The 27,498-nt window shown below is 35.0% G+C and overlaps 1 protein-coding gene across 1 annotated transcript in view; it reads right to left on the bottom strand.

Annotated features, from left to right (window-relative positions):
• Nucleotides 1-27,498, bottom strand: part of ITGBL1 (integrin subunit beta like 1) — a 135,837-nt gene that overhangs the window by 41,421 nt on the left and 66,918 nt on the right. The window contains exons 5-7 of the mRNA XM_026038334.1: nt 26,928-27,068; nt 24,072-24,212; nt 20,356-20,502 (exon numbers count right to left, since the gene is read on the bottom strand). Of these exons, the coding sequence (XP_025894119.1) occupies nt 20,356-20,502; nt 24,072-24,212; nt 26,928-27,068 (429 nt within the window). The remainder of the gene's footprint in view (nt 1-20,355; nt 20,503-24,071; nt 24,213-26,927; nt 27,069-27,498) is intronic.

The following is a 27,498-nucleotide window of genomic DNA, read 5'->3' as shown; positions in this document are numbered from 1 at the left end:
TTAAAATTCACAGCATTTTACACAGCTGTGGCAAGTGTAAAATTTGTATAATACTCTTAGGTACATGTCTATCTAAAAACACTATTATTTGGAGCCTATTAGGAAGAAGAGCTGTTGCTGCTGCTTACATTATTGCTATCCGGAATATCATCCTATCTGTTCTCTTTTTTTTTAATAAAGTAATTTTTTTAATAAAGTAAATGGCACCAAAAAAAAAATTCTTCACAGTCTCCTTATTAATAAGTAATTATTTGGTCCTAAGAGATCTACTATTGCCTGCGAAGGCAGTAAAGTTAATAGTAACTTATTGTTTGTTTGTTTGGTAATGCCAGTCATGTCTGCCTGGAATCAGGACATTCAGATTCTTGAGCAATGAAATTCTGATTATCACTTTTTTTTTTTTACAAGACAAATGCTAAAAAAGAACTTAGCAGTAAACACAAATTCCATTCTGTTGATAAGGAGAAGGTAAGAGAACGACAACCAATCATTTTACTGACCTACTAGTGTAAAGAACCTGTGCAGAACAAAACAGAACAAGATGGAGGCAATGGTAACAGTTTCTGTAGATATCAGTTAGTGAAGGAAAAGATAATGGATATTTCTTTCTCTCTTTTTTTTTTCCTTTTTTTTTTTTTTTTTTTTAATTTCATGGCATTTTCTTGCATGGGGTTCAATGTTCCAATGTACATTATTTAGAAAGTACTTTGTTGTTTTATTGCTTCTCAACTGAACTGTATTAGATATTCATATGCAGCAGGAACATTATACAACTTCCATCTGTATCCTAAAGATTTCTACTCTCAGGTCTCATTGTCTTCGAGAAAGGAGCAAACAAAAKTTTTATAAGCTGAGTAAAGGATACATTGATTATATGATTAATTTTCTTTCTGTTACTGACAGCAATGCCTCATACTGATAAATAATGTCATAATTAGGCAAACTGTGTTATAGAAATATACCATTACTATGGCAATTACTTCTGTGAGAACTTTCTGAAGAAATGTAGACTTAATTATCTCACTCTAAGTATTTATTTCAGTGAATGAAGAACTCCCTGAAGGCCTCCTACATGTAAAACTATATAGAAAACATTCAGCAGAGCTCAAGGGTATTACCCACTCTGAAAATTCAGTTTTGCAAAGTTTTCTGCATTAGACAGAAGTATTTGGGATTCTAGCMAAAGATTTTAGGAACCTTAACATGCTCTAGAAAGGGAGGAGGGAATTCCCTTTAGCACTAAACAATATGCTCTTTAATGACATAAAGTAATGTAATGTAAGAGTTGTAATCACATCCTTTACTCATTTAAATGCCTCTGGAAGGAGACTAAAAAAGTTTGCTGAGTCAAGCTGTGCCACAACTTACAAAAAGGCTTTCTATTAAAGTGTAAATGTTCAGACTTATGAACCTGAAATTCACTTTCTGCTTGTGTCTGTGCAAGTAAATCTCAATCCTGTTCAGAGATATTAATTCTTAATAGGACACATAAAAACAAAACCAAAATGCTTTACATTTAAATATTAGCAACTTTTTAAAAATTGTACTATGTTTTATCATCCTCTTTAAAAATACCTAGATGTTATATCATTGGAAATCTGGGTTACATTAACCCCAAAGAAAATAATTGTTGAAAAAGGTGAAATAGCCTTTTTTTTCTAGTTCATTAATGGTAGATATCAAATAGTCTCCCTTCTRTGAGCAGAGAAATTTTCTTTTTAAAGTTTGAAAGCAGATCAAATTCTTATCACACTCCGTTATCTAAAGGAATTACAGTTCCACAATCCTTGTAAATGAATCTAAACAAGATTGTCACCTTGCTGACTCACTTCAGTCAGCATAAAACACTCTGAAAAGTGCAACCTTAAGCCACATGGATAAGACTGAATAAAACTGGAAAATGTCACTACTTCAAATTTGTGATTATATGAGTCATTCCCATTGAGAAAAAGTCCTGTTTACCACCTCTTGAAAAACACACCTGTATATGTCATAGCCCAATATGGCTGTCAACCTGCAATTCCCCAGCAGTGAGTAGTATTTATTAGGGCAGTTAGTGTGAATTATGACTTACATCTAAAATAGTCTTAGATTTAATTTAGATATTAGTTACCACTGCCTTTATGCTGAGGTTCCAGTTGAGTTGCAGCATCATTCCTAACTCTAGCTCACCCAATTATTTTAACAACTTGTAATAAAAAAGATGAACTGCAATCTTGGAAATTCACAAGTTAAATTTGGAAGCAAGAAAAACTATTTAAGAGAAGAATTAACTCCAACAGATCACATGTTCTCTTCTGTAATGCATTTACTTACTAGCTCTTTTGTGGAAGTTTGCCATCCCAGAAGAGATCTATCTGATTGCAGTACAAACTACTACATCTTGTAAATTTGCAGAGGCGCAGGCTTCTTACTCAAAGCCTGATGATCTCTACAAGATACTTCTAAATTTCATTATCCTCAATATCATGAATGAGAACTTTTCTCTAAAATCTATTTGACCTGCTGCCAATACATTCACCAAGGTGACCCATGAAAGAAACTGTAATTAATGCTTAAAGTTTGACATGCTAGATAATTCTCCAAGTGACAGATCTTGCTTTGATTTAGATACAACTGCTCCTAATTATGCATTTCAATTCAGAAAAAAAATACATTAATGTCAATGAATGCATTTATATTTATATTTATATTTGCAATGCCACTCAGTGCCTCTCTTCAGAGTTATGATATTTTTTCTTTGGCTTGGTTGCCATTGTCACCAAAGAACTACTAAGGCTTAAGAAATTAGAAATATATATTTACCGTTCTTTGTATTTACCCTCTAYTCACCATTACCTTTTTCTTTTGTGATGTGATAATTACTTCAACACCTACAAAAAAAAAAAAATCACTGACTGTTTATTATTCAATTACTATTCATGTGTATCTGCACAGAAACTAAGCAAATATATTCTTGACAGTAACAGTGCTGTAGTATCTCCAGTCAAAATCGGTCACTTATGACTAATGAGTGTTAGATGGCAATAATGAAATTCAATGCATTATATATATGATCCCAAAATGCTCCTGTTTTACTTCTAATATCTATACTCAATGATAACCAGTAATGCATCATATTCAAATTGCTAACGGGTTGCTAGCAGAGGTCACAGGAAGATTTCAAGAAATAAMTCTGAATTTGTGGTATGAAATTAATAAAAGCTAAAATGAAATTAAGCAAAGGTTGCTCAGACTAACAACCCAATTCTGTGTATATCAAGATGAGTGAAAAAAGATCAACATACTTCTTGTGTACATTAGCAGCTTTTAAGTACTACTAGAGCATGCTGAATCTAATAAAGCAGAATTATAAACCATTTGGGTACCAGCCCAAAATATTTAGTAGAGGTAAGATTTTCAATTAGAGGATACAGAATTTATAATATTTGCATGCCAGCTCAAATTAATTATCTCTTCAATAATGATAAAATACAGATTAGCAGTCTGTGATTTTTAATACAGGCATGGATTAAGGATAACTAAATCATAATTATCTCTTCAGTAATGATAAAATACAGATTAGTAACCTGTGATTTTTAATACAGGCATGGATTAAAGATAACTAAATCAAATTAACTAATTATAAAAATATATCTAAAGTGCACCTCTGGTTTAATCTAGCAGGAAAGTAKCAAACAGAATAAAAATATGACATAATACATAAAATCATTTATATACAAGTCTGCATAGACTTGTGATATTTCAAGTTTCTATTAATTCCTTTTGATTTCAAAGTCTACTTGAAAGCTACAATGAAACTTCAAAGGGTAAATGACACTTAATTCTGCTTTGGCACAACCAGCACATATTTTGTATTGAAACATGAACCTCAGTGCAGTGAGAGATCAAGGTCTTGCTGCTCAAGTTGCCCACAAAGATTGATCCACAGAAGATCCAACTTCTTAAGCAGTAAGGTAGTATTCACGGCAAATTCACATGGTAGCATCATTCCTAAACAGCGTTTGTGAAGGACATTTCTGATGAAGATTGGGTAAATGGATTAATTTTTGGGTAGCAGAACATTACTGAATATCTATTTATGGTCATTTTGTCCATATATACTCCTCCAAAGAGAGAAAGCTCATTTGCCCAGTGTCTGATCTTACATTCAGACCAGGCTGATGCTCGGGCATCCTGGGCAGATGACATTTGTAGAAGCACAGAGTGATGGACTCCATTTGCTTCTGATAGCAAGCTGATCCACATGTACATTTTTTCATTGTATGGTGGGTACATAACTTCTAGTGTGCACACCCTCCGGTGCCTCCCACCTGCTCCTTAGTGCCTGTGGAATAAAGTTTCCACACACACACAGCAGACACAAGGATCAACGTCTGGGTTCTGCAGTGGGATATGCAATGGACTTTGATATGCAGTGGATCTTCAAATTCTTCTGCACTACAGTTGCTCGTTTATCATTGCAAAGGTCATAGATTCCGGCATGACTAATTCAGAAGGCAAAAAGAAGTTAGTACGCTATACCAGACTTAGATTGCTGGGTTATTCCCACAGCTCTGCCACAAGTGATTACGGATTTGCTACAGGAAAATAAGARGGTCTATAGCTTGTAGGTCTTGTGGACAGTAAGAAGAAAAGAAAACTTTTGAAGAAAACTTTCTTAAGGAAGACTTCTGCAAATAAATCAGTAAAAATACATTCTAAATTCTCCRCTGCATATGTATATTTGTCTTCCAAGAAAGGAAAAAACAACTTTCCACTTGCTCAACTCTCAAAAAAATATATATATGATTACTGTTTTATTTTGATATGAAAAAAAAAGGGTTTTTTTAATGGTGTGTGTTGAAAAAAAACCTTTAGAATACCAAGTATATACAATTTCTGTGAAAATTCTAGTGCTCTGAAAAGTTGATGTCAGTTAATCTCCTCCCGTGAAATCTCTGGCAAAAAAGTTTCAAAGTATTAGTTATTTAGTCAATATAAAGAATGCCATCTACTGGCAATAATAATATTTTGCACTGTTCCTAAGTGAGTACATTCAGTAAGGTTGCCACTGTCACGTACTGCAAATTATTCTAGAGTCCTCTAAGCAGAGAGAAAACTGTATTTGAAACCAGGTGAGGGGTTTTTTTTTCCAGATTTCTTTTTAATGTATATTCTTAATAATCTCCTTCTGTTTGGGTACTAGCTTCTACTAGGAGATCGTAGACTGGGTTCATGACTTGCTTAAAATAGTTCTTGAAAAGTTTTCCTAAAACATTCATTGAGTAAAGTGTTGTCATTTTGAAGCAGATATTTAGGCATGAACTGATTTATAAAAGAATAAGTTACGTAAATGGTAATTGTTTATTATACTAAAAAGATGAGGAAGAAAGTGTATATAACACACTTTATCAAAAATTAAAAGTAGATTTTCAGATACTTAGTCTTTGAAACCATGCCTTTGATCCATGTAAAAATATTACCTAAATAAATTAATATTAAAAATACAAACRGTACTGTTCAGTTTTTCTGTTCTCTTCTGCCTCCCTATTACAGAGTTATCAGATATGGCAACTACTATGGCCGTATGGCCTCAGTTTCTTACATCTGGAATTTATTTACCTTTCTGAATATCTCTATTATTGTGAGATATCTGGTTTGTTTTCTTTTTTTCAACACTAAGCTTTCTATTTTAGAATTGGAGAGCTGAGATTCCAGTAAATTTCAATTTATGATTTAATCAGAAGTACTTAGCTTTGTGGGTCATGTCTCGCTTTATTGGTTTTCTGAAGTATGATTTAGATGACAAACTAAAAGGAACATAGACAAAGACAAATATCAGACTTCAAGTGTGCCATAAAAATAATTTTCTTAACAAAACTGACAAAGCTGTCTGCTGAAAGTATTTTGGGCACTGGACAAATGAAGATGGCAAGGGAAGGGCAGAGCATTTGAACCAATGGGCCTATTACTTAGAAAAATTGCAGCAGTTCCTGTAAAAGAAATGCATTAATTATGTTCAGGAAACAAAATTGAGATAATGTATTATAGCAATTTCTAGSTTCTCTTTGTTAAACATTAACTCAAAAACAGATCTATAACTTCTGTGACACAGGTTTTGTACTAGAAGAGGACTTTGTTAGGACTGTCTTTCAACCAGGCTCCCTTGACTTTGAACTCCCACTGAACTTTGCACTAGCTTTCTCCAAATATAAATCATAGTAAACACCTTAGAGTTATTTCGCAAAGTATGACAGAAATATTTAGACCTACATCCAACAAAGACTTCACCAAAAAGGCTCCCCATTCCTAAACAGACTTTCACGGAACCTCTCAATGCCTGATGAGATTACCTAGTCACTTCCCTAGATCTCACTTGTCCACAGTCTCCTCACTGCTAATTAAAATACTTAGTTCAGTCTCTACTTAGTTTTTGTAGTTCACAAATCTCTGTGGAATCACATAGAAGTACAGAAATGCTTCCACACATCAACTGCTGTGTGGCACTTAAGCTACCATTTCTGTTTCCTATTCAAAGCAAGGATGAAACTAAGCTGATACAATCACAGGAACAAAATACTATAAAAAACACTACTCATTAAAAGTATTATTGAATTTTATCCATAAATATTTGGTAGACTTTTAAAACACTAAAAAGCTACCAGAATACATTTTTAAAAGAGAATCACTTTAAAGATGTTTCTATTTTAACTGCAATTCATACCATTTCCTTTTCTTCAGAGCCAAGTTTATCAAATGTTACATCTTTTTTTGCTGGTTAGTCTGTTTTGGGGGAAGCATTTCATTATATATCTTATCTTTGATCTCCATGTGTCTTCAAACCAAACAAGCAAAAAGTAGTAAAGAAAGAGGTCAATTTAAATAGCAAGATCACCTTGATTCATCATTTGCTGAATTCAACAACAATATTCAACAATTAATTCAACATTTGTTTAATGTGTAAATTTCTTCAAGTTACTACAGTAAGAAAAGTTAGATTTTTGTTCATGTATGAAAAGAGTACAGACTTCGATAGTATTCTGAGTCTTGATAGTATTTTGATTCTTACAAATACCTGTATCTCCAGTATATCGGTTGTTACTTCATTCAAAACTGGCAAACAACATTCTGTTATAATCAATATAAAATGCAACAGAAGTGATACTAGCATGCTAGGTTATTCTAAAAGAATAAAATTCTTTTTTTTTTTTACATTCCTTTCACCTTTACAGAAAAGAAGAAAAAACATCTTTGCATTGACTATGCTTCAAATCTGCTCTCTTAAATTGCAGTTTCTCTGGGCCAGAATACGAGGCAACTCATTCTGCATCATAAGCATGACATAGCAAAATACTTAAAGATAAAAAGTTATCTTGTCAAACATGAAAATGTGAGACAAATAAGTAGATAAAAATCGATAGGCTGGAATCTACTCAGGTCTCAACCTAGTTAAGAAAAAATATTAATGTGTGTCATTATGGTATCATGGGATGTTGGGCTTCTTACATCATACACGTATTTCCCCTGCAGTGCCTATTTCTTTTTCAAGAAAACAAAATCTGAAAAACAAGGGGTTCAGTATTTACCAAATTCAAATATTTTTGTTCTTTAACAGTTTTCAGTCTTAAAAAAAATGTACTCGTTTGAATTTTCAGAGCTTTTAAGATGTATTTAATAGAAAAAAAAATCACAATAGTCAGCCAACCTGCAAATCTCTTAATCTTCTGTCACGCTATCTAAAATCAATTTTGGGAGAGCAATGATTAATTTATTTTACATAAGCTGCTCTCTAGGAGAGAGCACAAAGCAGGAAACKCCCTCAGAGTAGGTAAGGGATTCTTGGCAAGGTGGCTGGGAGACTCTTTCTTTCTTGCCCATCTTTTCCTATGGGCTATGTAGACACCTCATCAAGAGCTATGCAGAAAAGAGGTCAATCCTTATTGCTCTAACAGCAGCAGTTAATAGCTGTCTCTTCACTAGTCAATTAAACATGATCAGGACCATTCCCTGGCGCTGATACCAACTGGCAAGTTAAAACTGGCACCAGYGAGTGCTCTTACATGAAGCTGGCACCATCCAAACTGGCTACTGGGAGCAATCCTTAGCCTACGCTAACTCCTGAACTATAAACATTTGGAAAGGAATCATTTGGTGGCAAAAATGGGCCAGTGACTCATCTAACCATTTGACAGTGCAGACAAACAAAAAGGGGCTTGGGACYGATTCCTACTAATCTAGATGTAGCTGCTCTGGCAGCTCGACCCACTCCATAAATTACAAAACAGTATCCAGAAAAAGTATTTGTATYTGGATATTAGCAGATTATTTATTTATTTAAGGAATTTTTATTTCTGGATTTCTTTTTATTTGGATAATTTTTATGGATTTCTTTTCATTTTTATTATGGATTTCTTTTTATTTGCAATGTAGTAAAGTTTTACAGTGTGAGATAAATAACAYCATAAATTGGTGAGATCCATAGAACCCAAGCAAGGCATCTAAAGGTCAGCCATTTTGATTGACAGCCACTCTCATAAGGACCGTGGAGAAAAGCAGGGGCCTCCAGAGGAAGATTCATCTTATGGAAAAAAAAGATATAAAATAAGTTGTAAGAACAGGAAGTTCTATCTCCATGTAAGGAAGAACTTCTTCACTGTGAGGGTGACAGAGTCCTGGCACAGGCTGCCCAGGGAGGCTGTGGAGTCTCCTGCTCTGGAGATCTTCCCAACCTGCCTGGATGCCGCCCTGTGCCCCGTGCTCTAGGTGTCCCTGCTGGAGCAGGGGGTTGGACTGGATGATCTCTAGAGGCCCCTTCCAACCTAAACCCTTCTGTGACTCTATGATTCTGTAACTGTCCTCTGGAAGAACTATCATTCCACTGAAAACAAAGGCTGAAGTATCCCAAATACAGATTCCTAGCTAAAATACGAGACAAAAACCTTACCCACATTATTCTACTGCATTTACAAGAGCTAATATATATGTTAGCTATAATAACAACAAGTTAGCTATAATAACAAGTAATATATAACATGATGGATGACTTGACTTTTTTGCCCCTCTACTCTAGGCAACAGTACAGGTAAGCAAGCAATGTCTAGCTGTGTGTACTGCAGCCCAGTCTGCATTTTCAGATATAAAGTGACATATGCTGTGACGTTTCCATGTACATAATCTATCGCAAAGTTAAAATTAGTAAAAGCTTTGGACAATACAAGCCTTTATCTCACCATTTTTTGCTGCATTACACAACTCTATCATGTATTCACTCCAGTCAACAAGCTGTGAAATCTAATTAGCTCTCATAGGTACACATGTACACACACATAACTCACCTTCCTCCTTTGTTTTTTTCTTCAGCAGAGTTTCTGTTGGAATGTCTGATGTTACTCTGATCAAACTACAAATACTCGATATGCCAGAGTTACCAGAGAGATGGTGCTTAAGGATACTCTCATTTTGAACAGTTCCTGTATTTACAAAACTTTAAAATGAAACTGCATCAATCTTTTGTGTTGTATGTGTTGCATTAACAYACAATTCCCATTGCTTATTTTAAAGGAAAGTTTGTCTGCCATATCAACATTTCCCAATCTCTAAAAGTACTCAAGACTGATAGATCCTGACTTCAGGTTAGGGATCATTTTTGAAGTGAACCAAAACAGGATCATTCCCTGAAGTGCTTGTTTGTTTGTTATTATTATTGCTATTYTCTGACTGGAATGAATCGCTTGTGTTCTAGTTGCTTACAAATGACTTTGGTATATCCAACCAGAATGTATGATTTTTGAAATTCAGATTTTTGTGAGGCAYTCCTTTGCAGAAACTAAAGAAATTCTACTGCAGATCTCTGACTGTCATAATTCACTGTTTAAGCTTATGCAGTTTTCCCATCTAGCATTCACAACAACATACTCCCTTCCTAGAGCACATACCATCCATCAAAGGTGTTGATGCATTGCAAGACTATATTCGGCTCAATACCCAATCAAATGGAAGAGACAGACTAGACAAAAGATTCAAAAGAAGTCTAGCACAAATGAGTGTCAGTCCATTCTTTGATTAGGTAATGGCAATTATGATAATTACAGCAATTCACTACAGGGAAATGTTCCAAAATTGCCAGCCTGATGCCAAGAGTAGCACTTGCAGTATCCACTTATCCAAGGCTTTGTCTGAACTTTTWGAATACTAACAATGTTCTTTCATTGTAAACAACATAAGTTGGCCTGATAACTTATGACTGTGATCTAATATATGGCATTTTTCCCCCTAAGATATACACATCATTTACTGATATATTACTCACTGGACTTTAAAGGGAATGAGCACAATCAAAAGTGAACCCCAACTTTCGCACCATACCATGGAAGAACTATTATTTATCACATACTCTACTATAGTGATTTCAATGACAACTTTTTATACTACCTGGACAAAAGGTAAGAGTATTATGTAGGGGTTTTTTTGTTTTTTTTTTCAGTTTGCCTTCTAGAGTATGCACTAGAATTCCCTGCTCCGCTTAACAAGAAGCCAAGCTCAAGTAAGCTGAGAAGCTAGGCAGTCTGACTGAAAATGTCAACTCTGTGAAAAGACGGACTAACAGTTACTGGAAAGTCATGTTTAGGAAACAACAACTTCCCATCAACCTAGAATGGGAAGTACAGGTTAAGAACAACCAAGACTGGAAAACAGAAGAGAATACACAGAGAAAATAGTTAGCTACCAGAGAACAAACAATCCTTTCAAATCCTTAAYAGGTTGCTTTTCACAAATGAAATATGTCTTTTTTTTTCCATCCATATCAGAGAGAAGGCTGAGTTGAATGATCTGAAAACTGAGAAAACACATTTCCTTACTTTTCTAAAAGATAAATGTAATGAATGTAAGAACTATACACATACACTAGGTTTAAAATTTTGAAACAGAATAGCTAGCACTAATCTRTGCATGGATCACTATTTTTGCTCTTTTTTCTTGGTAGATGAAGTTACATGCTATGATTTAATGACCATTAATATGMTGAAGAATCTGACACACAACAAAGCCAACTGATTGCTGTTCAAATGTTTCAGTTGTAGTTGATCTATGTTCATGTTAGCTGTTCTAGCTATTGTATGGGATTGTTCCTATGCTGTTAAGTACATAAGCTTTTCCAATGGCATGGAAATGTACTTAGAAACACCTCTTTCCACAGAATTGACAGTTACATAATCATTTCTAAACAATTATATCACAACCTCTTCAAAATTGCACAAGAAATCAAATATGATTGACTGTAAGGTTCATTAYGCAAGCTCTGTTTTAGAATCATGGAATCATGTATGTTGGAAGAGCCCCAGAGGTCATCCAGTCTATCCTCCTACTCAGAGCATTCCTCTTARTTTGCTCAGGGTTGTGATGAGTTGAGTTTTGAATATCTCCACAGATTGAGATTTCACAACCCTCTCTTAATGACTGTTCCAGTTTTGACCACCTGTGTGGTGAAAAAAAAAATCCTTATACTGAGTTGGAATTTACCATGCTTCCATTTGGGTTCATCACCTCTCATTCTTTCCTTGGGTGCACCTGTGATGAGTCTGGCTCCCTTTTTCTACACTCTCCTACTGCAGACAGCAAGTAAGTTTCCCCTTAGTCTTCCCTTTTGAAAGCTGAACAGATCCAGTTCCCTCGGCCTCTACTTATGTGCTCCTGCTCACTAAATGGTCCTGGTAGCCCTCCACTGCATTCATTCCAGTAGAATATCCTTCTTGTATTGGGGAACCCAAAACTAGACACAAGATGTGGTCTCACAAGTGGTAACTAAAGAGGAAGAATCACTTAATCTCCTTRCAATAGTCTGGCTATAGAATACAACACATTACTGGCTTTCTTCACTGCAGTGGTACCCTGGTAACTCATATCAAGTTTGCTGTTGATCAGGACCCCTAGGTCTTTGGCTGCAAAGCTGCTTTTTATCCATTTGGCTCCTGGATGTCATTATTCTATTCCAGATGTTCAATTTTGCATTCACCGCTGTTGAACTTGATGTGGCTCCTGTCAGCTCCTTTTTTCAAACCTATTTAYGCCTTTCTGAATAGCAATCCTGCCTTACAGTGCATCAACTTTATTAGTCCACATTTTTATCATCAACAAACTTTCCAAGAGTGCCTTCCATTCTGTTATCCAGGTTGTTAATAAGAATTTTGAATAATACTGGTCCCATATCAATCTTAGAGAGATACTGCTAGTAACCAGATGCCAGACAGACTTTGTTCTGATGATTGCCACCCTTTGAGCCCGATGGTCAAACTAATTTTACACTCATTTTATTGTCTTATCTAGTTCATATCTTACCATCTGTCTGAAAAGATACTATGGAAGACTGTATCATAGAGCCTGACAAAGCCAAGATATATAATGTACACTTATATTCTTCTATGCACACACACATGGTCATCTCATCAGAGAAGGAATCACACTAGTCAAGCACAATCTGCCYTTGGTAAATCTTTATATTGTCTTTTCACAGTCAGCTTCTTATCCCCTATAGAACTGGAAATAGCATAAAGAAGGATTTACTTCACCACCTTGCCCAAAACAGAGATTGCATTGATTAATTTGTTCCCTRGATCCTTTTTGTGCTTCTTGAAGATGAGGATGATATGTGTATTTTTTCCAGTCATCTCAAAAACTTACCCCAATCAAAATGATCTTTCAAAGTTAATAGGAAACAGCTTCACAATGTCATCAGCCAGCTCCCTCAGCATCCTTGAATGTATCCCCTCTGGTCCCATGGACTTATGAATTTCCAATTGGCTAAGTGCTCCCTAACTGTGTCTGCTCTATAGCAGGTAGTGCTTCTTGCCATTATAGTGGCAAGCACTGCTAGTAGGTTCCAGGAAATTGGAAGTCAGAGGACCAGTGGGGAGGGGAAAAAAWAATATGTACCTCAGTCTTTTCAAATATATCTTTCTATATCCTTCTATATCCAGAATAGGCTCCCTAATCTGTTGAGCGAGACCCATTTTTTGGCTTTCTTTTTTTTTTATTTTGCCTTCCTAATGAAATAGAATAAAATTCTTTGAAATTCTAATTTCATTCTAATGAAATTCTTGTTGTCCTTCACTAGTTGCAGCTCCATCCCTGTGTGATCCCCCTGTCTCTCTATATTTTTCCTAAGTAATCTATTTCTGCATCTACCTTCCTTTTCATATCCAGGTTCACATTCCTCCATCAGGTTTTTCCTGATTCACTCATGGTGGCCTTTTGCCACCTTTGCTTGACTTTCTGCACACTTCAATGGACTGTTTCCAAGCGTTGGAGAGGTTGCCCTTGATGATCACCAGTTGTCCTGAGTCTTTTTGTCTTCCACAACATTTTCCCATGGTATTCTGCCAAGTAGCATTCTTAACAATGCAAAATTTGTTCTCATGTAGTCCAGGGTTGCAATTTTGCTATTCATCTTGCTCACTTCCCTTCAACAACTTTAAATTCCACAGTCTTGTGGTTACTGCTGCCAAAGCTGCCATCAGCCTTCACATCTCTGCTTCCCTGTTGATGAGCAACAAGTCCAGCACAGYATGTCCCCATGTCTAGCTACATGCGTCAATAAATTGTCTTCTTCTCATGCCAGATGTCTCCTGGATCACTTGCATCTAGTGCTACTGCTCTTCCAGCAGGTAACAGGGTGACTGAAATTCCCCAGGAGTAGCAGAGCCTGCAATCTTGAGGCTTCCTTCAGCTGTTTAACTTTGTCTACTTTCTTTCTTGTCCAGGTGCTTTGTAGYTGACCCCTAGCACAACTGCATCTGTACTAGTCTGCTATATGATACTTACTGATGAAAGATAATAAATATAGATATGCAATATATAAAAATAATTGTTTGCATCATGCATATGGATATAAACACCAGAATTGCTTTTGTCCAACAACATCTTTTTCACTGACAAGAATAAAGTGAAAGTTATTTGAACCAAAAAGTGCTATATTAGAAAAGAGCATGTCAAGTTATTTTTAGTATGAAGAGGCATCCATGGTTGTTGCTCCGCCAGCCAAAAATGCCACAACTTAAAGGTTCTCATGACATAAATGCTGTATCAGTGCTTTTATCTCTCACCCCTAAGTCCCATCCTAAAATAGACATGTAATTATTCCACAGTTCTTACCTTTTCTCAATCTTTCCACTCTAAAAACTAGTGGGAAACTTCACARCATTCACAAGTTCTATTACAGAAATTCTAGTGAACCACTTCATTTGTGCAACTATCATCCACACTTCAGAAACAGGCAACTTTCAAAACACCCTGCTTCTACCAGAACAGATAAAAAAGCACTTAGGCAGAAACAAAGTAGTTCCTGAATCATATTTCTTACTCAGCTACAAGCACTATAAGTACAAGTATAYTGCAGAAGAGAAATGTTCTCCCAAGTTACAATCCTCCCTAGATTCCTCTGACCTTACTTACTCTCTCCTTCAGAATACAAAGGTAACAGGAAATAGCAATAGCCACCAGTACTATCTGTTGATGAGTCACTGACAAAGAAACGGTATTCCCTAGAGAAGTATTGCAGTATTTAGCTACTGAATACTTTCTGCTACAAATGCATATATATATATATTCCTTTAATGCAGAGTGAAAAAAAAGTGGCCTAGTCTGGGCAGATCTAAGTTGGCTTTCCTAACTAAAGTCTCCTTTAGGATCCTGCTTCAATCAGCAAAGAGAGAGGGGTTCATACCATGTTTGAATAAGAAAAGCTGTCTGCAATCCGTAATCTAAACAATCTACAGAAAAAAAATCTTCCTTCTCAAGAAAAGAGATTTCCCCCTACTGGGGGGTGATGCAACTATTCCTCCTTTTTTTCTTGTAGACTTGAACAAACTTTGGAGTACTATTCCAGAATATAAGAGTTAAAGCAATTACCAAATTCTTTCATGATATCTCAGCCTTTCATGATATCTCACCTGGCATTAAAGTACTAGCATTGCCTCATAGGAAAGCACTAGCATTTTAAGAATGTCTCTCTGGTTGAAGCGCACACCTGAAACTGAGCTCAGTGTCAAAGCAGATGAGAGTGAAAGCTAGAGATGCTCACTGTGGTGCAAGACTTGCATTTATGTTCTCTTGTTACACCAGCTGAAAACATCACTTKCTGCAGAATTGCCTGCTATAGAGCTTTAATTGACACCTCCTTCAGAGTGCAAGGGTCATGCAAAATGAATGAAAACAGCAGGTCAGATTCAGAGATGATGTATATTAGTGTAATTTACACTTCAATTAAACAGTGTGATTTGCATAATAAGAAGCTGTAATAAAGAGCTGTGGGGCAGGGTGGGGATAGTAACCTAGACTTTACCATAGGACTGTTTGCACTTGTCTATTCTAACACCAACCTGTATGGTGTTTATATATACCTATATAAATGTSTACTGAATTATTCAAATGGGAACTTCAGCCATCAGCTTGCTTACTAAATCAGTAAGCAATAGGCTTAAAAAATGATGTTTGTCTGYAGGTTTCTAACACTATTGTTTTTTGTCTGTTAATTTTAGTCTGTATATTGTGCTAGAGGAGAACCCCAGAATCCTTTATTGACAACTGCATATAGAATAAAAGCAACTGCAATTCTAAAGACATAAAATCACAGTAAATTAGACTGCCTTRGTAAACACAAAGGATTAGTTTTCATGATGTGGCACAGTGAACCCGAGGCCGTCTGCAGAGATTTACTTCTCAAATAGATGATCAGACTATATTATTGCATATTGTATATTATTGTAGTACAGTTTGTACAAATTCAAAAATTTGAAAAATCTACTGAACGACATCCTCCACAGGTTCATATGAATCTATGGTAGCTGAAAATCCAACCCCAGAAATCATTTGCAAGCTGAATTCTTTTTGTCATAACTATGATCAACCATGTAAGACTTAAAAATGACAGGAGAGAATTTCATAGTTACAACTGCTTTTAGGTGCTTATTTAGCACAGACCTTTATATCTAGATTCTATCAACCCTTGTTGGGACACAGTGATGATTTATACCACGTGGGTTTCTCTTTCCTTCTGCATTAAAGCACTATGTTTTATCAACTAGAGTTTACAGGATTTCTTTCTATCATCCAAGTCTTTTATGAGCTATTTTTCCAAACTTGCATAGAATCCATATTATACAATAGAGTAGTCAAGAAATCCTGGAAGGATTAGGGCTTTGCAACAGCTCCTGCACAGCAGCACTGATCTTTGCAACTATCACTGACCTAAGTTTTGCCACTGATGTCTGTTTTGCTGCCAGTTCTCCTGGACATGGTCCTCTGCTGACTAGCACTATGCTTTATGGAATTCCAGCAATGAACACAAGTGATTAATTCACTGTCTCAGCCTACCACAAGGAGTCTTCAATAATGCATTGAGTACTGTTGCTTTCCCACTAAGTCAGTCAATATCTGATTATTTTAAATAGAGACGAAACAGCACTTGCACTTTTTTTTCCTATAAAGTAGCTATGGTCAATAAACTCTCAAAAATGCTATAGCATATTACAAGCTCACCAATTTAATCTTTTGAAAATGTTGCTTAGAGTTTGAAAAAATAACAAAAATATTTTCCAGTTTGAGACATCCAATTCTRGGATATAAGCTTAAGGGAGAAGCTTACAGATAAATAAAGTCTCATTCTTCTATCTGAAAAATAAATAACAATGATTTTAGAAAGGAGATTAAAATGATAGAAGAGACTACCAATAAAATACTTTGCCACATATCTGTTTTGGATTACTGCCACTTAGGGTAAGTGATGGAAACAAGATTATTTTAAAAATTTCCTCATCTAAAAGGACCTCTTCTCAACAACTACTTTTTTATTTTCAATTCTCTTCTTTAAGGCTTTTTAATTGCAATTATTTGACGTGTACTTTTCTCCATAGAGGAAAACTCAAGTGAGGTCTGSACATTATAAAGATAGGAATGTAATTTGTCTTATTCCATGGTCCTGATTAAAACACCCTCTCTCTTTACCCCTTAACTTTGAGGAGTTTTTGCTGTACCTTCTCTTTTGTCTTTAAAAATAGTCCTGTTGTACAGCTTTGAAAGAGGTAGACTTCAATTATGAAATCTATTACATCTATCCTGAGATGTACCAACTTAAAAAAAAAAAAAAAAAAAGTGCTATCAGGAATAAAACCATAGAAGGTATTAGTCAGTTTGTGAGGCTGAAGCCAGCTAGAACCTCTCCTACTTCTCAATATCTTTCTCTATAGATTGAGAAAATATGATCTAGCCTGTTACAGACAGTGACTACCCAGGTAAGTCTTGTTTTCTGAAACTTCTTTTTAATTCTGTCAAGTTTTTAATACAACCTTGATGTATCCCTGATGCATTTAAACAGCTTGCTTAAAAATTTATAGTGTTTTTTTTTTCTCTCTCTCTCTTTTTTTTTTTTCCCTCTTGTTGAGGTCATATGAATCCTTACAGTTCAATTGTTCAATATATGGATGTTTAAACTGAAAAAATTCTCTTATTTTGTACTACAGATGCCTTCTCTACTCCTGCTCATGTAAGAACAAAATGTACATTATATATGACTAATAAAATTTGGGAACATTTAGTTTTAAAAATTTGGTACCTTTTATTAAAATTTTAGATAAAAAGAATATTGGGCTACTGAACCATTCAGCTAGTGTTTGATAAAAAAAAAAATAATAAGATTAAGGGAACTTTCTATTTCAATTCCTGTTCCTGTCATTATTATCCATAAAAATAAAATACCAGGTATAAAAATAAGCATCTTCACAAAATGAAGTTCAGTACTATTAAAAAGGCAAGTTTTTGGTCCCCCAGATTGACTGACAGTTTTTGGAAAGTGTCATGATTTGCCATGATTTTGTGGTAAAATGATAACATTCCATACCAATTAAACAAGCGTATAATGCTTAATGTAAAACAACAACAACAAAAAAGAATCTCTCTTAGACAAAAAGAAAAAAATACAAAAGCTCTTCTCTATGCAGGATTTAGAGGATTTTGTTTTCCTAACTCTGTAATTATCAGTGAGGATTCTAAAGAGTGAAGCAGAATCATGGAAAGTTTTATAGTCCTTCCATCCTAATCAGAAAGTTTTTGTGAATGTACAAAATATTAAAAATGACCAGCCAAGCCTTTGAAGGAATCTTTCTTCAGTGCTTCTTAAACCAGTGTGGAATTTTCTTTGTCTGCTAGGTGTTTAGGTTTAGATCTCTGCCTTTTTTTTTTGGTCCCTTTTTCCAAAACAAATTTATTCATAGAACTAAAGCAAGATACCACATTMCAAAAATGTTTATTTTAAAATGGCAGTTTTCATGGGATTTTTTTTAAAGGATAGAAGACTGGATTCCTTGTTCTTTAACGCTAGTAGCTGCCAACCATATTCTGTCCTAAATACAGATCTATGCCATTTGCAGTCCTTATATACCTTGGTGATCTCCTCTTGTTTGGAAATCAATGGAAGCTGCCAAAGTTCAACAAAAGCTGCTATCAATCAAACCTCAGATTCTAATAGGTACAGTTTATATTCAAAAATTTTGCCCATCAAAACATTTAGTCAGGGCAATTTATTTGGCAGGGATTTATGTCACTGCTCACTGTCTSCTCAAGACAACACTGGTAGCATTAATTSTCTCTTTTTTTTTTTCAGCATGCCAACAGGGTGGAATTGCTGCTATTAATATGCAGAGCTTTCAACTCACTGTTCCCGTGTTATACTTAATAAAAATGCTCAAAATTTAAAATATAAACAGAACAACATGTTCTATAATTTAGGACTGTATTTTTTCTTCAAATTAAACTTGATTAATACAATCCTTATTTTTTCTCTCTTCGCTCAGGGATTGTGGTGCAATTTTTTGTTCCCACCATACTCAATAAAATTRTTCAAAATTTAATATATAGACAGAGCAACATGTTCCACAATTAAGACTGTATTTTCTCTCAAATTCAATTTATTTTTAAGACTTTCATTCTGTTTTTCTCTCCCTCATTTGACTCGCATGGTTTGCAGCACATTTTTTTTTACATAAACAATGTAACTTTGCTTAGGCTCTATTATGCACWCCATGGAACAGACTCCAAAGGCTCCATATTCATAAATCCCAGTGATGTAGGTGAGAGCAGAACCATTCAGCATCCATCGAGYTCAGAGCAAGAGTAAGCCAGTATTTCAAAAGTATTAATTAGCTGTGGCAAAAAAACCCACCAATACTCCTTTATTTCAATTATAATTCTTCTTGCAATTATTAACAATTAAAATGCAGTGATTTCCCTAGAGATGCCCACGTTTCATTTAGCTTGTAACCAAAAATACCTTTGAGAATATTGATCAGAGATATAAATCTCTGAAAAATGGTAAGCTGATCTAGAAAGGCAAGAGCAACAATCCCTTAATGCATAGTTCTTTCAAGATACAGATAATGCTACATTAGCTAACTTATGAGTTGCTACATATTTATAGGGGAAGAAAAATATAATTATCACAGGTCTARCTTTGGTGAACAGCCTAAAATTTCTGACTATGCTAGATAATATTAGAGAAAGAAGAAATTGCAAATGAAATGACATTTGGGGTCAAATGCAGTAATTTAGAGCGGCTTCAGATCTTTCCCAGCAAATACGGAAGTAGGCAAAACTTAACAACTTCAATTACCAATTCTAATGAAATTCTGTGTCATACTTACCTTTCTCTCTTCTTGCTGTAAGAAAATATTATAAATGGTGGCAGATCAAAATTATCAGGTCCTTTTCTTCCAGAGGAATGTTCCCTTTGCTGGCAGCTTGTGTATTTCAAGTGTATGCATGAGTTTGTATACATTTTAGTCAAAGCTTTTGAATCCCCCCAAAATGCTGTCATGAGTGATAAGAAAAGATAGTGGCTCACTGGAAAATCACTTTGAAAAACAACTGCGTTTTATAAGTTACCTCTGCACACAGTGGGGCAGGTTCTTGGGCAGTGCATATCTGAACAGCTCCATTGCTGCATTGCAACAACATTTTACACACACATTTTACATCTGATTTACATCTCATTTATCAAAGAATGCAAATCTTCATATTGCAAAGACTGAAATATTTCAGGTATATCTTTGGCAAAGATTTAGTAGCAATGCTCTTCAGTTTCCTTTCAACACTGCAAACAAACATGGAGATATATGAAATAAAATATGATGCAGTACATGACAGGAAAAATAGGTACTTTTTGTGTTCTTCTCCCCTCTTCTGATAACTCTCAATTTATCGATGAGTGAGTCATACACAGTGAGCCAAAAAAGTTCCTATTTTTGAGAACTAGTGACATTGGGCATCTTTAAAAATTCAGTTAAGTATGTTTTCAGAGCAGGAAAATTCGTCCAGAAATGTACTTACCTCTTCCTGAGCAAGGTAAATTAGAATTTCCTTGGCATTTCTTAGCACTTTCCTCAATTGACAAAGGACAGGAAAGTGGATGTTCGCACTTCTTCCCGGTCCATCCTTCTTTACAGTCACACCTTCCACAATTACATTGTCCATGACCTTTAAAATGAATACAATTAAAGATTGGCCATCAAATCGCTGATAGGTATTAAAACCTCATGATAATATGAACTTTATCTAATTTATGATTTCATTAAATTGTTAGATTGGCAAAATAGTATAATCAATTCAACTCACTATAGCTATTTTTTGCCTCACAATGACTAACACTCCTTTTGAGATATATTTTCAAGAAAACCAGAGATTCGGAAAAAATATATCTTGCTATTAAAGCAAATATTTATTGCATGAGTTCAGACAAGAAGGTTTTATGTTCCCTCATAAGCTTCACAGAGCATTTCATTAGACACTGGACCCCAAAGCATTGCTCTGTTGTGCAGCTGCCTACCCCATTTCTTCTTGAAAACCAAAGCAATATACAATTTGAAGCTCTCTCTAGTTATATTTGTGTTTTAATATTGGCTCATGATATATGACCAAAACACACACACTTAATTCACAGGGAGAAAATGGGAGCAAGTAAGCATAATATAAATTATCAGAGTAGTTCCTGGACTACCCAACTCATTTAGTGTATGAGAATGACTGTTCTTTATATTAGTTATCTGTTTTCCTTGAAAAGTGTTAAAGGTCTCCTCTTCTGTCCTTTGATCTCATGTGCACCGGCTGACAGGTTGAGAACAGGACATATTTTCTCTGCCCACATAGATACCTATGAGAAGATGATGTTCTTTTATATAATACCTCATTTGGTAAAGCCACAGCAAATGATCTAATGAGCTCTTTTGAGCTAAAGAGACAAAAACACTTGTCCTACTATGTGAAGGAATTTCCCTATAGATGTCTTCTTTTTTTTTCTATATCAAGACATTAAAGTTATTCTCTTTAAAGGAAGAGAAGCCTTTTAATACTGTGAACTGAGTGTTTCTGGAAGCAAATCATTCATTAAGATACTGAACAGTACTTCAGTTCTTAAAAGCAGGCATCCAGTCACTAGTGTGAGGTACTGCAAATTGACTGTCACCCCTAAGCCTTTTGAAGCTTCGAGAGGGAACTGCCACTGTGTGATGTTAAGTCTTTACAGCGGGTTTGCCAATTCCTATTGCTTGAAGTTTATGAAATAATCATAGCATTTTATTCAATTACAGTAAAAATCTGATCTGTAAGCATGTTTTCCCATCATTTCAATACAATAATTTGAGCAATGAGGTTTTCTGGCTCTACCTATTAGGCAGTCAGAAAAAGAAAGGGAAACTTTCCTGTAATAGCTCAGTTTGTTGTAGCTTTAAACATAGTTGTGTTATTCTCCCTGATTTGAATAATCCCTTCTAGATTCAACCTAAAATTAATTTACAAATAATACTCAAAACCTAAAAAAAATAGGAATGTTTTGCAGATAAACATAGACCTGCATACTTTGCAAGACAAGTACATTTATTTCACAGAGAGCAGTAAGCAGGCTGTCCAACTAAAATTTGACTAGCCAGTCCTTGATTTCGTTCCAAATTCTGTCCATCTATCACAATAAACTGAGATGAACACTCACATACATCTTGCCTATTTTGGAACAGGACTAAACCACTGTCACACTGGTCCAGGTAAAAATGTGAAGAGTTTTGCACAATCTGTTACAGAAATAGAAACTTGGATGCACAACTAAGGTTAAATTAGGTTTTTGTTCTGACTGTCATGGGAAAGGGAAAAGAATAAGAGCCAGTATCCMAAAGAATGAGAATCCAAGAATCCATAATGATCCTCTGGTCATTAGACAGAAAAGCTAAGCTATACTTAAACGTCAGTTTCAGTTACACAAAGCAAGTGATATGAGTACTGCCTTTAGTATCTATACTGAAATTTGCTCAATTGCAGCTTGGCCTGTGTAATAAGGAACACCAACACAGTCCCCATTAAATATTAAATGCCAATATCTTTCCCCTCTCCCTCGTAAAGAACTTGCAATTCTTTACAGTGTTCTCTGCCTTCTTACAACGAGCAGCATTGGCAATAACATCTGGGCAGCTTCAGACCCGTTTCAGTGATTCAGTGATAAGTTTAGGCCTAGGTGTCACAGGTTTGCTCTAATCTAACCCAGTATATAGCTCTCACCTTCACTGTTAACTGTAGAACAYATTTACCACATTACTCTCTTAGGTGTGTCTTCCTTAGCTATGAAGTGTCTTCCTTAACTAATGATGACAGTTTGATCAGTCCCTCAGAGTGCTAAAAATATCTTCACCAATACAGTAAACATCAGCATCCCAAATTYCTCCTGCTGCTCTCATGAGTGCAGGTCTACATCCTTCTAGTACATTAATCAAATGCACCTCTGTAACATTTGGAAGTGGTCAAAATGGGAGCAAGAAAATGAGTCAGTAAAGGTTATTTTTCCTTTTTCATTTTGATTAGCTGTTGATTCAYCATCACTTTTCAAAGAAATAAAGATGAGAAATCTGACACATCTTCATCAGATGAAGAATAAGGGACAAAGAATTATATGTATCAGTGTTCATTTCATCTTTTCTTCCTATTCCAGGCACCTCCTATGACCTTTCTATGTGGGATCAACCATGCTAGTAAGAGGAGGAGTATGTACCACTTGTCAGAAATTTTTTAATTATTTTTCTTGACATGGCTGCATTCTTTCTATTATTAATTAGGTTAGATCAAATTTCTGCAGGAAACTGTAATATTAGTGTTGACAGCTTGTAATCTATCAAATCCTTTTGAAATCACCTTCACTTGTTTTTGCAGAGTTCTTGTGTGCACAAATTGCATGCTGCTTATTGATCAGAGTCCTCCTCTCATCACCAGCCTTATCATCTTTACTATAAAAAAAATTAGTCAAAACCTTCCTAATAATCTCAACTGCTGTTAGCAGATATATATGAGGAGCACAATTTGAACATCCTGCAGTCATTGGATGGACCATAACTAACWTGAATATAGTGCTCTTAAGTAGGAGCAGAAGAAAAAGGTAAGGTGCAAGTGCCTAAGATATACAATCAGTGGTGTTTAACTAACTACATATTCCTATCTTTAACCTACTGATGTTCCACTTCTTATTCTTAGATCAATCAGTATTCTCACAGTCTTTCAATAATATTAATATAGATTTCATTCAATTTCTTCCTGTTTCTTTTCTCTCTGCCATAAAGTAYGAAATAACAAATACAATTTGAGCTAACAAATTTTCAAACTAAAATATGTCCGAGGTAGGATAGATACATTTCAGACTTCAACCATTATTCAATTTATGTAAGTCTACACAAAACAGAACAGTACTAGAAATGACCTAGGTACCTAGCAATAGTTCATTTTTAAAGATCTATCCRTCCATCCCACACAAGTTGTCTGAACACATTCCTGGGCAAGTACTCCCTGGACACGTTCTTGGGCAAAGTACTCCAGGTGATCCTCATCAATAAAGGGGAGGCCTCTCCAGAGATTGCTTCTAAACTCAACCTTTCCGTGATTCTTTTTCCATAAAAACAGATAAAACATGACACTATTTTAAGCTTGGGAAAATAAGAACTGGACTACTACAGAAGTGCAAGATCAGACTAGATGGATGTTTTTTCTTACAAAGCTGTACACAAGTTCCTGCTYACCTGAACAGAAGTCATCAGAATATCTATCATAAACTGCTTTGCAGTTTCTTTCATCACACTCACAAGTATCTCCATGAATATCTCCCCAGTCACCAGTTGGGTCCACATCATGACATGTGCATTCACCACATACACATGTGCCTACCAAAGAGAGAAAAAAAGAGACAGAGATGGAAGATTAATGGAGCAATATTACTAATAATAGTTGGATTATAGGAATTACAGGAATTTACACTTGAGATTATTCTGGTCACACAGAAGTGCAGTATCAAAGCTGAAAATGTTAACAATAAATATATGTTCTTCTACAATTTAAAATATTTTATGATTATTTAATTGTAATACCTTTCACAAGCAACCTTCTTGGGACTGGAATTTTTTGCTAGTGAGCCCTATTAGAAGTCAAGAGAAAAAAATGTAGTGCACATAACAGTCACGAATCTTCAGCATCAATGGTAATTAAGGCTGACACTAGTGACAATAAAAATCAATCCTTTTTAAATGACTTGGGCACAGTGGATAATTAATGATTGCCCAAGCACAAACATTTAAACTAGAAGGAAGTGGAAATTACAACCTAGCTGAAAATGGCTGGGAGGTGTTTACTAACCTAACAAGATCATCAGTAACACTCTACATGCAAACAATACTCTTTCCACTTTGCTCAATGAATGCTCAGAGTAACATTCAGCTGTTTACATTAGGAAGGGAAATGTGATATAACTGAAGTATTTCTTTAGTAAAATCTTATGGAAACATATATCCTATTTTCTTAGGAAAGGTCCTAACAAAACAGATATTTTCCTTTATTCAGAGATCCAAACCTGCTTGCCAGATAATCCTGCAACTCTGAAAAAAATGATATTGTGCTTCTTCCTCAGTATTAAAAAAAAACACCATTTTTTTTTCTTAGAGAACAACAGATAAAGAGAAGTACCCTTTCTCAGAYGCATGCTGTCCATTTTCCAGACAGTAGTTTCACACATCTGCTATTCCACCAAATATTTCATCATCCTTTTCAGAATAATTTGAATAACATAATGCATTTGAGGAGCACGGAAGAGAGTGACTAAAAACTGCATATAGATGTGTAGACATCCTTTTAGATTGTCTAAAAGGAAAAAGGCCATGCAAGCGTGCATATATGACTCTCCTACATGAAGCAGAAATAGTGTGCTCTGTGCAGTTCTAAAGTCAGCAAGATAGACCTCAAGAATTTTGCACTGGATTACTGACATTCTTACAAATTAAGTGACAACACTGTTGGAGAGAAAAAAAAATGCAGAAGATGAGGAAATACCTAGGGACAGATCATACTCTCTTTTCCTCCAGAAATGATTTCACCTTGAATTTGGATCATCTGCCATGGACACTAGAATGCATATCAACAAATGACCAAAATTTAGAAAAATCTAAAGAATCACATGTGGTCTTAGCTAGATGATTAGACAGTTGCTGGAGACAGGCAATTCATCCATCTTCCTATTAAGAGAGGCTAGACAGCAAGATAAGACTAGATATTTAACTTCTTAAAGGCTCAGAACCGACTAAATGAATCCCTTCTCTACCATAAAACATATAAACATAGGAAATAAATGAAATGAGATTAGAAACATTTTTTGTAAACAACTTTATGTAGCTGAAAGATTAACAAAACTTTATTTGAATAAAAGCATGAATATATAAAAACGCAAATGTACTTAAGTAGTATTCCATGAATATTCCTTTGTAGAGGAGTTTGCAGATATTCAGAGAATCAGTTACACTATTCATCCTTTTCCACCTCCAATCGTTGAAATGAAGTTAAGTGAATTTAAAGAAATACTTAATCATTAACATTTCAAGATCTCTTTGACAAGAAAGTATTTTCTCAGTGGAAATAAAACATCTGTTCTGGCACAGATCTATATCTATTATTTATTATTTCCAGAATTATATGAACTACTTTATTGCTAAAGTTCCAAGACTAAATGAGCCTACATGATCTGAGTATTTGAGCCAATCTTTCATTTTCCCCATAATTAAGAGAGTTTTCTAAATGCTCTCAAGATAATTATATGTTCACACTATAACATTTTTTTCCAGCAGAGATGCTTTTTCAGATAGATATCTATGCAACTTGCACTTATATCCTACTATATTAATTCTGGTTTAATGCCAGAAAAGAAAAATGCTTATTTAACTTTTTGTTCATTGAGGCCAGACATAGCAACTGGTGAACACCACTCTTAATTGGTACATTATTTTTTTAATAAATTTTTAAGATTAAAGAGAAATACTGTGTGAAATTCAATTTCTGTGGCAAAAAAAAACCCACACACACATTGTGTTAAGTATATCTGTCCAGTTCCATATACATGCGACAATATTGCTACTGAACACTCAGTTATTCACTCAAGACAAAGACAAATCAACTGGCTTTGTGTTTTCATTTTCCCTGTTCTGTTGTGGATTCTCAGTCACATTAAAGAGTAAATCCACATAGTCTCATATTCGCATTACAAAATCGATTCATTCAAAGTCAAGAATCTGTAAATATTTAATTTTGCAGGACAGATATCTCATTGCAGAAGATGTATGGATATATTATCCTGCTCAATCTTACTATAAAAATGAGTGATGAGGGCAACTTCCTATTCTTGGGTCAGTGCCATCTAAAAGTGGGTGCAAATATGTGTAAGTTTACACCTAAACACGGGTATCCACTCATTCATTTAGAAACGTGTATCTACATTTGAAATAAATAAGAATAAACTAAAAACTATTAGCAAACTCATGATCTATGTAGAAAATACATATTGTAGAATAAAAGCAAAATATATAAATATATGCAGAAGAAATGTGTGAATGACACACCTCTGTTGCTGCAGATTTTGCCATCTGGAGATGTGCATCTTTTCTTGATCTCCCATGGGGTGATGTCGCACTGGAATTCACATTTATCTCCATGCCAACCAGCCTCACAGTAACAGTTTCCACAGTAACACTTTCCATGGCCTTAACCCAAAACAAATTTTATATAGTGAGAAAGAGGCAAGTTTTTAAAAAGCATTAACAATTTAACCATTTTGATCATTCCTTTTTCTTCTGAAAACTTTTAATGCTAGCTAGGCTCAGAATAGAAGCAATTTATAGCCTGTATTTCTACATAAAATATGACAAAGGATATTTGAAAAATCTACTCCATCTAATGTTTTCATTTAACCATGGTTTTGCAGCAAATAAGCACTATGAAAATTACATTACCATTTTTATATTTCTAAGCTTAATACTTGAACCTTTATAGATAAATTTGGAATACAGTTAATGTAATAGCTAAAAGTTAAATAAAACTTTGGCTATGAAGCTGCGACACACTTCCACTTTCTAACAAAAGTACTGTGTATTTTCAATTCCCAAATAATTGCAGAAGAAGTATCCTCTGCCT

The sequence above is a fragment of the Nothoprocta perdicaria genome, unplaced genomic scaffold (genome assembly GCF_003342845.1).
Source record: "Nothoprocta perdicaria isolate Ctin4 unplaced genomic scaffold, notPer1 scaffold_208, whole genome shotgun sequence".
Lineage (NCBI taxonomy): Eukaryota > Metazoa > Chordata > Aves > Tinamiformes > Tinamidae > Nothoprocta > Nothoprocta perdicaria.
This window is presented reverse-complemented; position numbering and strand designations above follow the sequence as displayed.